Here is a 15,507-nt window from a genome sequence, read left to right as displayed (position 1 = left end):
ACAATGCTCTAACCAAATGAGCTACATGGCCAGGGCTCATTTTACTTTTTTTTTTTTTTTTTTTTAATATATTTTTATTGATTTCAGAGAGGAAGGGAAAAGGAATGACAGAAACATCAATGATGAGAGAGAATCATTGATTGGCTGTCTCCTGCACACCCTCCACTGGGGATTGAGCCTGTAACTCAGGCATATACCTTTGACCAGAATCGAACCCAGGACTCTTCAGTCAAGGCCAATGCTCTATCCACTGAGCCAAACTGGCTAGGGCTCATTTTACTTTTTAAAAGTCACCTTTGTCCATTTCATTTGCCAGCTCTTGCCACAGAACCAGTGCATTCTACCATTTCATGAGCAAGTGGTGAAGGAGTGAATGGAAATGGTTGTTGCACACAGGACCTAGAAACCAGCCTAAATTTAAAGATTTGGCCTTGGGATTATTATAGTGCAATCATGTGCTTCACAATTATGTTTCAGTGAAGAATGGACCACACAGCCCTGCTGGTATGGTTCAGTGGATTGAGCATCGTCCCATGGATCAAGAGGTCCTGGGTTCGATTTCCGGTTAGGGCACATGGCTGGGTTGTAGGTTCGATCCCAAGTAGGGGGCATGCAAGAGGCAGCCCATCAATGATTCTCTCATGGGTGTTTCTAATGCTTTCTCCCTCTCCCTTCCTTTATCTGAAATCAATAAAAATAAATTTTAAAAAAATGGACCACATATACAATGGTGGTCCCATAAGACTATAATGGAACTGAGAAAGCCTTATTCCCTAATGACATTGTAGCACAACACATTGCTCATGTGTTTGTGGTGATGTTGGTGTAAATACACCTGCACTGCCAGTTGTATAAAAGTGTAACACAAGCCGCCGAAACCGGTTTGGCTCAGTGGATAGAGTGTCGGCTTGCGGACTGAGAGGTCCCAGGTTCGATTCCAGTCAAGGGCATGTACTTTGGTTGTGGGCACATCCCCAGTAGGGGATGTGCAGGAGGCAGCTGATTGATGTTTCTAACTCTATCTCTCTCCCTTCCTCTCTGTAAGAAATCAATAAAAAATATATTTTAAAAAAACTAACACAAGTAATTGTGTATAGTACATAATACTTGATAACAATAACTGACAATGTTACTGATTTATATATTTACTAAACTATGCTGTTTATTGTTATTTTAGAGCACATGTGTCAAACACAAGGCCCGAGGGCCAAATCCAGCCCGCCAGGCCTTGCAATGTGGCCCGCACCGCGCTGTCATCACTGCACTCCGCTGTCAGTTTATGACATTGTCAGTTTATGACTGTTCAGTAAACCATTCAGCCCGCGATTTAGGCTGGATTTTAGATTTTGGCCCCTTCTCTGATTGAGTTTGACACCCCTATTTTAGAGTATACTCTTTCTACTTATAGAAAAGTCATTTGCTGAAAACAGTATGTGGTATTATGCTGACAACAGCCTTCTACATCTTGTATTTACTACATTTCTTGATTCCATCATTTTCTCTTGTGCTTGGTTTAATGTCGCGTTGTTTGTGCAGTGTTGTGCCGTACAAGCTTGTAGCCTTGGAGCAATGGGCTATACAGCAGAGCTGAGGTGTGCGGTAGGCTCTCCCATCTAGATCTGTCTAACTGCACTCTGTGATACTCACACTAGGAGAAATCTCCTCACGATGCATTTCTCAGAACATGTCCCTGCTGATAAGGGTGCATAGCTGACTGTACCCTGGGGAAGACCACTAGTATCTTATCCATGAAATCGTTAGGAAAATAATAATAGCAAAAAGATTCTGAAGTTAAATGTATTTTGGAAAAGAAAGTTCAATATAAGGAAAAATAAACTTGCAACTAGATAAGATGAGAGGAGAAATCCTCGGTACTTTCCAAGGACCTGGCCCTTGGCTGTGCACACTCAAGTTTATATGGCAGTGAATCGGAGGTGGATTGACTTATATTGAACTACTTCTCAAGGGCCACTTTATGGATAAACCAACCAAAAGGCCAGCTTCTAAACTAAGGAAGACAAATACCAGCTCTCGCCTAACCAAACCTGCTGGGGAGCCAGATTGTCAGTAGGCAGCCGGCTGCTTCTCTGCCATGTAATCCCCCCAGTGACGCCTGTAATTCCCAGTTTGTGACCCTTAGCATGTTTGTCACGTTTCATTTCTTGAATATTTTTCCAGAAGGTGGTACATCTTGTAGAGTCGGGGACCTTGTCTTTTCCTGGCTCTATCCTAGTGCATGATGTCTGATGCACAGTGGTGTTCAGTAAACGTGAGTGTAAGAGTTGGATGTTTAGTGCTGATGGTGTTGTCCTCAACTCACAGCCATAGCTGGCCGTTTCTACTTCACCTGCCCCACAGATACGCTGCTGGGCGGGTCGAGCTGCCTGTTACACATTAGAAGGATCTGTTTGGCCAGGAGTTTGAAAGTCAGTAAAAGCATGAAGTGTCTACAATGTCCTATGCTAGAAGCAAACAGGGTACTTGTTTGAAAACTCAGTTTTCAAAATGTACTAAACGCTGCATTCTTCTATGTGTGAACATAAGTAAGCTCTGAATTGTAGAAACTAAATAGCTCCAACAGCCAAAATTGAGTGTTTGTTGTCCAACGTTTATCAAATGACTGACTGGGCTGTGGGTGGGAATCAGGGCTGTATCTCCTCAGCACCCCAAGCACTCCCTCCCCACCCCACAGAGGAGCGGTGTCTGTCCGGGTGGGGTGTCGTGTCAGAGCCTAGCTTCCCGGCAGCGTTGTGTGGACGGTGATTCAGCCTGAAGGTCCTCGCAGGCTCTGCAGACCCTGAGGGCCTGAGTTGGCAGCGCCGTTCACCGGCCACATTGCTGAAAGCCAAGGCTGCAGCGCCAGGATCCAGCCTGGCGCCTCGATGCCATCGTCTGGTTCAGGAATGGGCCCAGGACATTGTTGCTGTTGTCACAAAAGCAGCTTTGTTACAACTTCTTCTAAATTCATCGAGGTTGATGGGCCAGGGCCATGACAGCACTCTCTGCACCAACCAGGAGGCAGGAAGCCAAATTAGTCAAGATTAATGTTTGTCACTCAGTAACCAGAGGGAGAGAGAAAAGGATTTCCAGAAAGCCAGCCACCTTGGATGCCAGTGATTGTGCTGAAGTTTTGCCATGAATTGGCCCTTAGTGAGGGGCCAAGGGGCGCTCAGAGGTGGCCTGCAGTTGCCAAGCACAGAGTGTTCTTCAGATGGCTCCTGGGGACAGGCGGGACTTGTCCTGGTTGATTTGGGGACCGAGCGCCTTCCCTCCCCCGGGAGGCAGCGGGAAGGCTCATGGCTGTCTCTTCTTCCAGGAGAAGTAGTGAACACCCATGGTCCCGTGGAGCCTGACAAAGACAACATCCGCCAGGACCCCTACACCCTGCCCCAGGGCTTCACCTGGGACGCCCTGGACCTGGGGGACCGTGGCGTGGTGAGTAGTCCCAGGCCGGCCAGTGTGGACTGGGCGCTTTCACAGCGAGCCCTGCCGGCATGGAGACAGCGTCACCTCAAGCCTTCTTCGAGGACTCTCTTACAGCTGAGCCCAACAGGTCTGAGCAGACCACAGCACATGCACACACATCTGCTAGCATTGCCTCTGGGGCCTCCCCAGCACCACAGAAATAGCACTTGGCTTCTCTGGCAGGTTGAGGGTTTACCTCTATAGCTCTTCAAAGTGTCTATCCTTTTTTTAAGCTTTCATTTTTTATTTTTTTTTAATGGGTTTTAGAGAGAGAGAGGAATGGGGGGAGAGAGACGGGGGCGAGGAGGGAAGGAAAACCCAGAGAAACATCTGTCGGTTGCCTCCTGGATTCAGGGCACATGTCAAACCCGGATCCTAGGCATGTGCCCTGTCTGGGAATCGAACCGGCGACCCTTCGGTGCATGGGATAGTGCCCACCCAACTGAGCCACACTGGCCAGGGCCACATTTTGCTTGTTCATCATTCATTCATTCATTCCCTGTCTTAACGAGGAGGTGTTGGTTAGTTGGATGGCATTCTTGGTGTCTGTCACTTTATGTACTTAAGTGGGCCACTCTACCCCTATGGCTCAGTTTCCTATTACAACTGCGGTGCTCATGTGCTCGTTTCAAAGAGTCCCTGCCATGCCAAAAGGAAGTTTGCCTTGTCCTTCTGAGAAGCGTAGAGCCCCAGGGTGTCAGAGTTGGCCCCCATCTGGCAGAATACCTCTAAGACAGCACCTGTTTCTCTGCAGCTGAAAGAATTATACACCCTCCTGAATGAGAATTACGTGGAAGACGATGACAACATGTTCCGATTTGATTATTCCCCGGAATTTCTCTTATGGTGAGTTTAAGGACTTCCTTACAGTTCTGGGCCAAGCCAGAGAGCAGAACCACCACATGCCTCAGATTTTTCATCCCCTTTGAATGGCAAGTTAGTGTGAAATTTCTGAGTTCCTGCATCTGAAGGAGACTTGCTTCTAGTGGAACTTAGCATCAAAACCTTATTTAAGATAGAATGACTGAGTGAGGGAGACTTTGTGGAATTGTTACCCAGAAGAAAAGATCATCTACTCAATGGGATTTTATGTAAGAAGGGGAAGAGCAATGAAAGCTACTGATATTTTAAAAATCAAAAAGGGATCATTTTCTGTCCATTTTCTGAGTACGCTCAGTTGTACGAAAATGGCCTTGTGTGGCTGAACCATCCATCATCCTGGGCCACATGTAACATCCAGGAAGGGGGAGGAAGGAGGCTGAAGTGTAGAGAGGCTGGAATGTAGAGGGATGGAGGAGGGAAAGGAAGACCGGCAAGCAGAAAGGGGAGTGATGGGCCCGGAGGGCAGAGGCAGACCAGTGCTTCAGGGGCTCCGTGATGGGCTCCCAACCATGGGACCCACCGGACTCAGAGCCAAGGAGGCCAGCTCTCCGGCTCACGCGGTCAGAGTGAGTGAATGCAAAGGAGTTGGATCGGATGTAAAGCCTCAGTATGACAGCCTTCGATTGGGTGGGTAAGTAGGCCAAGTGGGCTGAGCAGCCAGAAGGGACTGTGACTCATTCCCATTGTGTCCGGGAGGGCTTGGCCTAAAGGGAATGGAGGTGCTAACCCCCAGGGACGTGGTAGCAGAAGGTTAGAACCAAACTCAGCTGTGGACCCCACACAGCCCGCCCTGCCTGCTGGCGAGCGGCACCACAGCCCCTGTCTCTTCCAGGGCTCTCCGGCCGCCTGGCTGGCTCCCCCAGTGGCACTGTGGGGTTCGAGTGGTCTCAAGTCGAAAACTGGTTGGGTTCATCAGCGCCATCCCAGCAAACATCCACATCTATGACACGTAAGCACCAGCACTGTCCCCCAACTCCCACATCCCTACCATCCTGCTCGGTCTGGGAGGGAGAGGAAGGAGAACAGGTACACACACCTTCCACAAAAGAAAGAGGGGAGGTCCATGAAGGGGGGGAACTCAGGCCCTGGGAATAGAAACTCATAGTAAGAACCGTCTGTCTCACTCTCAGCTGTTGCCGATTCTCTTGTCGGGGACCTGGGCTGGACGAGGGCCCCCTGAGGGTCAGCGCACGGCCTGACCAGCAGCTCAGTGTTTGCGCTTGCATTAGCACGTGTTGCTGTACTCGAGCAGCTTCAGCAATGGGCTGGAGCCAGGGCCTCTCGTTCAGATAGTCATGGGGCCTTCATTCTCCCTGGAAGTGTCAGAACCATCTGCCGTAGTCTTCTAGGCTTATGGGTTGTGGCTTCTTGTTGGTGTCAAACCCCTTGCAGTGCCTTGACTTTGTGAGTTTTTCTATCTGCTGGTGGGGCTCCCCCAGCCTGCCATGCAGATCCATCAGGGAGATGCAGGCAGTGCCTTCAGTAGAGCAGTTTGCATAAGCCCCACTTAACCTCCGGAAGTAGAGTCTGGGTTGTGGTGAGAGCGGCTCCTTGCCTGGGGCAGCAGGGCCGCGGCAAAGAGTCCAGGTACCGACTGCTGAGCCTGTGCTGAAGGCCCGGTCCCTGCAGGGTGGCTGCACGTGCTCGTAGGGATGGCCTTACCTGATCCAAGCCTGGTCACGGTCTCTCTCCCTTTAGAGAGAAGAAGATGGTGGAGATCAACTTCCTGTGTGTCCACAAGAAGCTGCGTTCCAAGAGGGTGGCTCCTGTCCTGATCCGGGAGATAACCCGGCGGGTTCACCTGGAGGGCATTTTCCAAGCTGTTTACACTGCCGGGGTGGTATTACCAAAGCCTGTCGGCACCTGCAGGTAACCGTCCTCCTCCGGCCCTGGAGACCGGCAGCCGCTTAGCTGAGCTGTCACTGGCGCTCACGTCTCTGCCTCAGCCCAGTGCTTGCCCTCCGGTGTCTGATGGGAGGGGTTGTGGGTGCCCGCGGAGCAGGTGGGAAGCGTGGAGGAGAGCGTTAGGAAGGGCAGACCGGAAGGTACATCATGCCCTTTCCAAAGGGATTAGCCATCCTCAGCTCCTGGCCTTTCCTGCTGTTTGGAAATCAGAGGTCAGTCTGCTGGGGCTTTGTTTTAGTTTTTAAGGACAAGCCCAAATCTGGATTTTTATGGTAAGTGTCCGCAAGTTTCAAATGGTTGGCTCAGTTTTGTTTGAATATTGTGTGGGCCAGAGAGCGTGTCTGATCCCCGTGCGACCCAAGGACCTCTGACTCAGAAAGTTGTTTGAAACAATCGCAGTCTGTGCCTTGAGAACTTCAAAAGTAAAAACACAGGCGACTGCAGTAGAGGAGGGAGGAGGCAGCTAGCCGTTCGTAGAGAACTGTAAGTCCTTTATGTCTTTTCCATTGACTGGATTCCAGAGTGGGGCGTGCTCTTCCCAGACAGCTACTGTAACAGGAGTTGCTTTTGAAATTGAGAAAGAAAAACAGGGAGAAAGAATCCAGGAAGAGCTCTGGCCGCTCCCCAGTCACTGCAGGTGGAGGGTGTTGGAGAGCAGGGCAGTGCCACTGGCTCAAGAGATGTGCGTCTCTTGTGCCACCTGCTGGCCATCTGTGGATCTCTGCCAATGGTTTTTTTTGTTTTTTTTTTTGGTTTTGTTTTGTTTAGGGTTTTTTTGTACTTTGCCATTGTCTTTTTTTAATTTATCTTTTTTGTTAAAAATAGTCATTGTTCTCTTAATGGGACTTGCCAGAATCCATTGAGGAGAGGACATTTGTGTCTCCACAGGTACTGGCACCGGTCCCTAAACCCACGGAAGCTGATTGAAGTGAAGTTCTCCCACTTGAGCAGAAACATGACCATGCAGCGAACCATGAAGCTCTACCGACTGCCAGAGGCCAGTGGTGCTCCGGGCACTGGGCAGGGGCAAGAGAGCCGAGGAGCCTGGTCCTCGGCAGGAGAGGAGCAAGGCTTGGGGTTGGGGGAGGGGTCAGAAAACGGACTCAACCCATAGTTTCCAGATTGCTGACTTTCCTTTTCCGTTGTTTTCTACGCCTGTAGCCAGGGCTTTATTTTAGTTTGACTCCTCAGTTCGCCTGCACCTGGGCTAGCTTCTCTGTTGGTGGGCTCAGAGAACACTTCTTTTCTGCAGTTTCAGCCTAAATGTGCCTAAATAGAAGGACGAGTCCACTCACTGAACTGCACCACCGCCCAGAGCCCAGTGTACCCAAGCCGTAGAGTGTCTGCTGCCCCCTCTGCCTGCCTTGGCAGATTCTGACGCCAATGCCCATCAAAGGATGGGCAACCCGGAGGGAGCTGGTCATCTGTTCTGGACCTCCATTTGCCTAGTTTTCCGTGCTCTCCTCGTGCACCTGGCTTCCGGGTCCTAGTGGATCTTCAGACGCTCCTGCCCCCTCGGGCCTCTTCAGGCAGCATCACAGTCACTGGGTGTTGGCTTGTGAGAGGCCTGCCTGCCTGGACTGGGTTAAGCCACTCAGCTGGATTAGTCACCCTGGGATCAAGCTCACCCACCACTGGATTGGGGTCATTCCTGTCCCGTTTTGAGGGACTGTTGCAGTGGTTAGACACTGTCCAAAAGCCGCAGATTCGGGGGCCGAGTTTCGGTTACTGTGACAGAGTTGTCCTGATTCCTAGGTCATTGGAGAGCATTCTTAAGGTGTGCAGCCACCAAAGGATGCCTCTGCTCTCCCGCGGTGGCTGAGGAGCCTCAGCATGACTGCGGCGGGGTCATTGGGGAGCGCCTTGTAGAAACAAGTCAGTCATGTTCCCCGGCAGCAGCAGGATGAGCGAGCAATTTCAGCAGCGACAAGTCCTGAGCCTGCCCTGAGCCTGCCGTTTTAAAAGCAGCGCCTACCTGGGAGGGGTTGCATCAGGCAGTGCCCGAGGCATATACATTACAATGCCACCCTGTTCTCAGGTTTGGCTGACCCCACTTTACAGATCGAGGCTGGGAATACCCTCTCAGCCCCAGTATTAGCCTCAGAGCATCACAGGGCCTCATTCCACGGAAGCCTCTCTCTTTTCTGTTTGAGGGGAAATTCCGGGAAATTCGTGCTTTTCTTCTGAATTTAATTGTATGCGTGTTCTGTTGGGGCACGGCTAGTACAGTGGCATTCAGGTGGATAAAACAAGCCCCCAGTCAGATGTGGGCCCGGGTTCCCCAGTGCCTGCGGCTGAGAGCCTCTGTTGGGTGCTCTGAGTCTGTAGGAGAGAGAAGTGTAGGACGAGATTCAGTTCAACGGGAGGGGGTGGTGAGGGCTCAGAGGAGAGGAGCCTAGAAAGTCTTCGTGGAAGCCCAGGGGTCGCACTGGCTGGGCCTCCCCATCACATCCATCGGGTGGTCTGGCTGCCTTCCATCCTGGCACCGTTCGCATTTGTGCTGGTAATTCTCTGTCCTGGGGCCTGTCCTGGGCAGCATGTAGGATGCTTTAGCCGCATCCCTGGCTTCTCCCATCAGATGCTGGTAGTACCTCTCCTGTAGTTGTAACAACCGAAAATGTCTTCCGGTGTTGTCCAGTGTCCTGGCGGGAGGGCCAGAGAGGCAGAACTGCTCTGTTGAGGACCACTGAACTGGAAGGACAGAAGGCACAGTCAGAACAGCCAGCCGGGGCAGGGATAGAAGGTCTTGTGCTCCGTGTGGAGGAGTTTGGAACACGGAAGTGGTGTGGTGGGTTGTGTTTCTTAGGAAGACGGCCTGGGGCATGTGGATGAGAGGTTGAAGCCACAGCCCTAAGCAGGAGGGAAAAAGCCAAAAGACGCTGGAGAAGCAAGACTTGTACCTGAGCGATATGGACGGGGGAGAGGGAGTTGCCATGGGTGGCAGGACTCTGTGTGAGGGCCTGGGTGGAAAGATCCAAAGCCGGTAACAAGGGAGACTTGACTTTTGGTGCCTATAGGACCTGAGAGAGTCCGGTGCTCAGCCAGCACACCTGATGCTGTTTGTCCATCTTCCTTCCAGTCTCCCAAAACAGCTGGACTGCGACCAATGGAAAAAAAGGACATTCCAGTAGTTCACCAGCTCCTCAGCAGGTACCTGAAGCAGTTCCACCTCACGCCAGTCATGAGCCAGGAGGAGGTGGAGCACTGGTTCTACCCCCAGGAGAATATCATTGACACTTTTGTGGTGGAGGTGAGTGGGGGGGGAGTTCCGGCCTCTGGCCGTTCACAGAGGCCCCCTCCTCGAGTGGCGAGGTTTCCTGGTTCAGTGACTGAAGAACCGACTGACGGGCATGTTGGCACCTAGACTTCCTTGGCCGTCCATGCTTGCTCCTCCCTAAGACAGGAAGTTGTAGTTTGCATTTGCTAAAATGATCCCTCTGGCCTTGCTGTGAGCCCCTCTCCCTCCCATCACCCTAGTCCCCACTGGTGACAGCACGGAGCCCCCCTTAGGTCAGCCTGCGGGCCTGGCCTGCCGTGGCCTGAGGCGGTGCTGGCCAGGCGTTGGGGCCGCACTTGGGGGGAATGTGAGCCAGGAGACGTCTCCGGGGAAGCGCAGGCCAGGAGAGAGCTGCTCCCACATTCCAGCCTGGATTTTCCTCTGGCTCTGTCCTCATGTGCCCCGGCCAGAGTCTTTTCTCCTCCTGCCTATTCTGTTTCAGTTTCCACCATTGTTGAGGGGGCAGAGCTGCCTGTGGGTGACGTGAGAGCAGGAGAAAACATGTGTCCCAGACTGCGGGTTCCCGTGCACGTGTGACGGTGCCTCCTCTCGCTTCTTCCCTCCAGAACGCAAGTGGGGAGGTGACGGATTTCCTGAGCTTTTACACGCTTCCCTCCACCATCATGAACCATCCCACCCACAAGAGTCTAAAGGCTGCTTATTCCTTCTACAATGTTCACACCCAGACCCCTCTTCTCGACCTCATGAGTGACGCCCTTGTTCTCGCCAAAATGGTGAGGAGCAGACCGGAGGGCGGGCCGGCTCTGGGGGCAAGGGTAGCAGAATGGCGGGGAGCACAGCTCAGGGAGGTAGCTGCCCACGGGCCAGGAGCTTTGAGCCTACCTTGTCCTCTTGCTCTGCTTAGGGAAGAGCCCGGCAGTGGTCAGCCAGCAGCTAGAAACTAGGAGGGAGCCAGGAGCAGCCACACGAAGTGAAGGCATTGAACTCCTCCTGGTTTATTTCAGTGAGTTTCGTTCTCACGGGAGGCGCTGCCAAGGAGCCTGATAGCAGGCCTGCTCGGGGAGGAGAGGGGTCCCTACAGCGTGGGAATGGGGATTGGTCTCTGTCCGGGTGAGTCACTGGAGCGCTGACTGTAGAGCCTGGGGAAGGGGCCAGGAGTCTTATCCCCAAGAAGTCGTCCTCAGTCAGGCCTTCATTATGGGTTTGCCTGCAGGGAGCCCAGCCCTCTGCGGGGCAGCTAGACCAGCGGTTGCAACCTTTCAGACCTCAGACCTCTAGAGGTCCACGGACCACCAGTTGGCGACCGCTGAGCTAGGCCAGTCCCCGCCCTGGGAGAGCTTCTGGCCAAGGTGGTGAGGTGTAGGAAGAGTCTCCGTCAGTCTCCACGCCGCACACCAGGGGTTCTGGAATCACAGGTGTGCCCTGAGGCTGAGCTGAGGTGTCCAGGGAGTGAGGGAGCAGTGCAGGTGCTGACAGGAGCTAGCTCCTCCAAGGAAGGGGTTCCGGCTTGGTCTCCAAAGAGGACTATGGAAGTTACTCGAGTATTTCAGGGAAGTGCGGCCGGAACAATGGGAGCAGTGGCTTGGACACTGCGTACACAGTGAGCTCGGAGGCTCACTGGGGAGAGGCAGGTAGGATGCCTCAGTGTCCTGAGAGCCGGCACTGGTGAGCGGGCGCTCTCTGGAGCTGGAATTCAACATGGCAGCAGCCAGAGCTCTGAGGGAAGAGAGCTCTGTGGCCACCTTGGGGTGGTTAACAGGATAGAAGAGGGCAGGAAGGTGAGGCAGCTTTCACCTCTCCTCACCTGTTCTCCTGATCCTTGCCGCTCTACAGAAAGGGTTTGATGTGTTCAATGCACTGGATCTCATGGAGAACAAAACCTTCTTGGAGAAGCTAAAGTTCGGCATAGGGGACGGCAACCTGCAGTATTACCTTTACAATTGGAAGTGCCCCAGCATGGGGGCCGAGAAGGTACGTAAGCACCTGGGCCTGCCCCGGCTGGGAGCCGGTGGAGCAAAGGCAGGGCATGGTCTGGGACCCGGCCTCAGTCTGGGCCTTGTTAACTGGCGTTTGGCCCCTGAAAAGCCCCTTTCCCCCAATGGCCAGCCTGGGGGGAGGGTGGCAGAGGGTGGGGCTCCAGAGCCACAGAAGCAGGAAGGTTCTCCAGCATCTCTTCCCACAGGGAGTCACTTCCGCAGGCTGGGGCGGGCACTGGGGCTGTCTCAGCACTTGAGCTGCCCACTGTCAGCCAGGAAGTCTGGAGTGTGAGGATGGAGGATTTTTCCTCTGCTGGGCTGCTGCCCTCGTCCCAGCCCTTCTTCCACCCCCTCAGCCCGGGACCATGGTGTGGTCAGCGGTTAACAAAATAAGTGCTGGACAGAGGCCCGCTGACCAGTGCTCGAGACACTCACTGGCAGCTGCTCCCCTAAAGGAGTGATCGGCGTACAGGCTGACGTGAGCCTCGGCTCCCACAGCCAGCCCTGGGCTCAGCCATTGGCACTTCAGGCCGGTCGGTCGGGAAGTGGGAGAGGCCTCAAACAACTGTCAACTCAACCCTGCCTCTCCGATTGGCTCTCCTAGGTTGGGCTGGTGTTACAGTAACCAGGTGCCAGTGAGATTCTGGATAAAGCCACTGAGAATTCAAACCAGGAAATGGAATCCCACCACTTGTTGGTCCAATGTTCACAAACGTGAGAATCCCTGGCAAAGGGAACAGAAGGGAACCGGCTTAACCAAACCGCCGCTGAACTTGACAATTGTTTTGCGATGGCGTAGGCTGCGTGATGTCACCTCTGGCCGTGTCTCTGGTCTCCCTGTTTTCCAGTTAATCACATCTTTATGCAGCCGTGATCAAGGGAATGTAACTGCTGAAAACTAAGCTCGTGATTGGCATATTATGGAGTTAACGGGTGAATAATAAAAGTATATATTATATATATATATATATAAATATTTTAAATATCTTTCATGTTCCAAATGTACAAGGATGTCCGGTCTCTAATGAAAAGCTGAATCCAGATCATTCCTGAAAATCAGACTCCAGGACAGTGCCAGGCACGCACAGTGCCACAGTGATGGTTCTCTTCTGGAAGCAGGCACTGGCTGTTCTTGGGGGAGCAGGAGAAAGGATGTGGGCAAGTCTGTCCAGTTCCCCTTCTGAACTGGCTGGAACGATCGGCTTCGAGAAGGCAGAGTAAGGTGGGGGGCTGTGCCAAGCTTTGGGGAGGGCGTAGGTCTCAGACTGCAGGTGGAGCCAGTCCTACTCGGAGGCTTCTCTGCATTCAGAAACACGGTGATGCTCTGTGGAAGCAGGTTCATTAAATGAGTCCCTTCTCCATCCGCTTGGCCTGCCCCCTGTTGGAAGTCATCCTGCTAGCTCTTTAGCCAGCTATTGCCAATCTTATAGTCTCGAGTCCCCCGTGAGATTGTCTTTCCATTTCAGGGGTGACTGGCAGTTTGAAGGGGACCTTTGACCTCCTTGTAGCATTTGGGACTTTGCGGAGACCGTGTCAGTGCAGGGCCTGGTTAGCTTGTCTTAGAGCGAAGAGCCAGCACCCTCACGCCCCCAGGGTGGCTGGGCAGGGACGGTGTGGGCTCCCAGGCCCCTGGCCTGTGCCTTCCAACCCTTTGGCACCTCTTGTGCTCCTTCCCAGGACAGCCTGCAAGAATGGCAAGGAGTGGTGGTTAGACGCCAATCTGAACTTAACAGAGTGATTTCCTGTTGCCATTGTCTGAGTGTGGCTTCACCGACGATGTTCGGTGGGTTTTGTGGTGGCGGTGGTTATTGATGCTGCCGGTTTCCCACAGTAGTGGGGCCTCCGGTCACTGTTCGGGTAGGCATTCCTCGTCCTCACTTGTGCTCAGCCAGCTGGCTTACGGAGGATTTGCTGTGGAATTGTCAGCAACCCACACCCAGGTTTGTATGTAAGTAACTTTTGTTCTAGGAGAAAGGAAGTGGGTGGGTGACGTGGTGGGAGGGTTTCCTGGCTGCTTTTCCCCCCTCGGCTACTTGCAGGGGGAAGGAAGTCTTAGCAGGAGGCAGACTGTCTAGTCTTACCAACTGCAGCCATGCTCTGCAGGCTGGCAGAGCTGTTTGAGGCTGAGGGTTTTGGTGAGGTTGGCCAGGTTCATTCTGCAGGCCCCGAAGCTGGAAGAAATGTGTGCTTGGCATTGGGGTGTGCCACCTGCTGCAATCTGCCTGCTCTCGGCAGACTGGATTGGGATTTCATCGGGCCTCTGGGGGCCTCCCTTCTCCTGTTGTTCCTGCTCTGCAACCTGCAGGCACCAAGGATCATGGCTGGCCTTTGACTCTGAGATACCCAGACCAAAGAAGCCGCTGTTCTTAGCAAGCTGTTCCCTGCATTCCGCAGACAGAGGAGTCAGAGGCGGCGGCTCGCCTTACAGCCTCTGAGACGTCATTCAAAGCCCCGAGGCCCAGGCAGCGAGCCCAGGGCGGCTTCTGAGGAGATCGGAGAAGACGGTGCCCAGCTCTTTCCTACCTGGGGCAGGACCTGAAACTTGGAAACGCTCCCTGTCTGGGCCAAGTCCTAGCCAACTGCCTCCGAAACGGGTGCACAGCAGCCCCTGGGGTTTGCCTGGGTGACCCAGGTCATGGAATGGAAACTGAGGCCTGGGCTCCTCTGGAAGAAACAGATCTCCAGAAAGGCCCCCGTGCCTCCCTCCAAACCCACGTGGCCCTCCTTGGACTCCACTGTCCTTCACGGGGGGGGGGGGGGGGACCCTGCCCCACCCGCAGCCCCACCACCAGGTCTTCGGGGACCGGCTCAGCGGCTGCAGCCCCTCCCAGGACCTCAGGTCAGAGAACCACCGTTTGGGATCCAAGCCCTCCTCTCCAGGCGCTCTGCAGGATGGTGGCGCCGTGGCTGGCTAGAACCAAACAAGGGAAGGACCTGGGACCTGCCTCCGGGGTGACCCTCGTACCTGTGCTGCCTCTGCTTGCTGACACTGGGCTCTTGGACACGCGTGTCTGTGTTTATCTCCTGCCTTTGGTCCCTGACTCCCTGGCAAATCCCATGGCCCCCGTGTCGGGGGGAGCTGGTCAGAAAAAGAAGCCCCGGTCTGGACTGAGGTCTGTATTGGGCTTGTTACCCACACACGCCTGCATTCAAAGACGCCCACACCGAGCCACTTCAACACGCAGGTCTGTGGAAAATGCCAGCCTTTCCCGCCCCTCCCGTCTAACTGCCAACGCCCCTTACTTGCTGGTTCACTGAAGCTCGAGTGTGGGTGTCCCAGTTGTCTTTAGTTCGTTGCTCTAAGGTGACCAGCGTTTAACCAACCCTAGGGGTGTCCCAACGGCCTGGACAGCTTCAGGAAGCTGCAGTGTAGGAGGGCGAGGAGCGGTCAGACCAGGGGAGGGGCAGTCTTGTGCCTGGTCAGTGCCCACCTGCCCCTGACAGGCGGCCCCGGGCTTCGGTTTTGCCCTCCTGCCAAGTGAAAGCGGGCCTGCGAACACTGCCCCGGGAGGCTTTGTGGGACAATGTCATTCAATTAAATAAACAATACGGACCGGCTGCAGGTGCTGCGCCTGGGACAGGGCGGGAAGCTTCACCTTTTTGTCCTGGCGTTGCGCTGGGCTCGGCCCGTTTCCAGGCGGGGGAGAAATACCAAATGCATTGTTGCGCTTGATACATCTCACTTGTTTCTAATAAAGGAAGCAGCTGATTAAACCTTCCGCCCCCTGGTTTTGCTGTGGACAGCAGGTGGCCACGGACCCGATGGCCGCCCTGGCTGGGCTAGAGTGCCCCCCGAGCGGCAGCGCCCGCAGGAAAGGCTGCCCACAGCTCTGGGCAGCTTTTGAAGACTCATGGCAGGCTGCCCCTTTCAGGGCGGACTGGCGCCTTCTGTCCTCTCAGGCGCCAGCGAGGAGCCAGCACTGACCCAGCCTCGCTCCCTGTAAGAGGAGCAGCTGGGCCTGTGCCACCAGCACCAGGCGCCGTGGCCGAGGAGCCGGGACCGGTGGGCCCCTCCGGTCTGGGTCAGCAGGCTCCTCTGAT

General features: G+C 54.0%; 1 protein-coding gene across 2 annotated transcripts in view; it reads left to right on the top strand.

The window, feature by feature from the left end:
* NMT1 (N-myristoyltransferase 1) overlaps positions 1-12,440 on the top strand; it is a 38,132-nt gene extending 25,692 nt beyond the window's left edge. Inside the window, exons 4-12 of one of the 2 annotated variants that reach the window (XM_084863509.1) lie at positions 3,317-3,435; positions 4,220-4,311; positions 5,180-5,296; positions 6,046-6,216; positions 7,141-7,249; positions 9,332-9,502; positions 10,096-10,263; positions 11,324-11,461; positions 12,071-12,440. In XM_084863509.1, coding sequence (XP_084719635.1) covers positions 3,317-3,435; positions 4,220-4,311; positions 5,180-5,296; positions 6,046-6,216; positions 7,141-7,249; positions 9,332-9,502; positions 10,096-10,263; positions 11,324-11,461; positions 12,071-12,091 — 1,106 coding nt within the window. In that variant the 3' untranslated portion in view covers positions 12,092-12,440. Of the gene's footprint in view, positions 1-3,316; positions 3,436-4,219; positions 4,312-5,179; positions 5,297-6,045; positions 6,217-7,140; positions 7,250-9,331; positions 9,507-9,541; positions 9,671-10,095; positions 10,264-11,323; positions 11,462-12,070 lie in introns of those variants that run through there. The other variant, XM_084863510.1, reaches the window with a different exon arrangement.
* The last annotated feature ends 3,067 nt before the right edge of the window (positions 12,441-15,507 follow it).

The sequence above is a fragment of the Pipistrellus hanaki genome, assembly GCF_964339955.1.
Source record: "Pipistrellus hanaki genome assembly, chromosome: 16".
In the NCBI taxonomy this organism is placed as follows: Eukaryota; Metazoa; Chordata; class Mammalia; order Chiroptera; family Vespertilionidae; genus Pipistrellus; species Pipistrellus hanaki.
The sequence above is the reverse complement of the archived record's forward strand: the minus strand, read 5'-3'. Positions and strand labels throughout refer to the sequence as shown.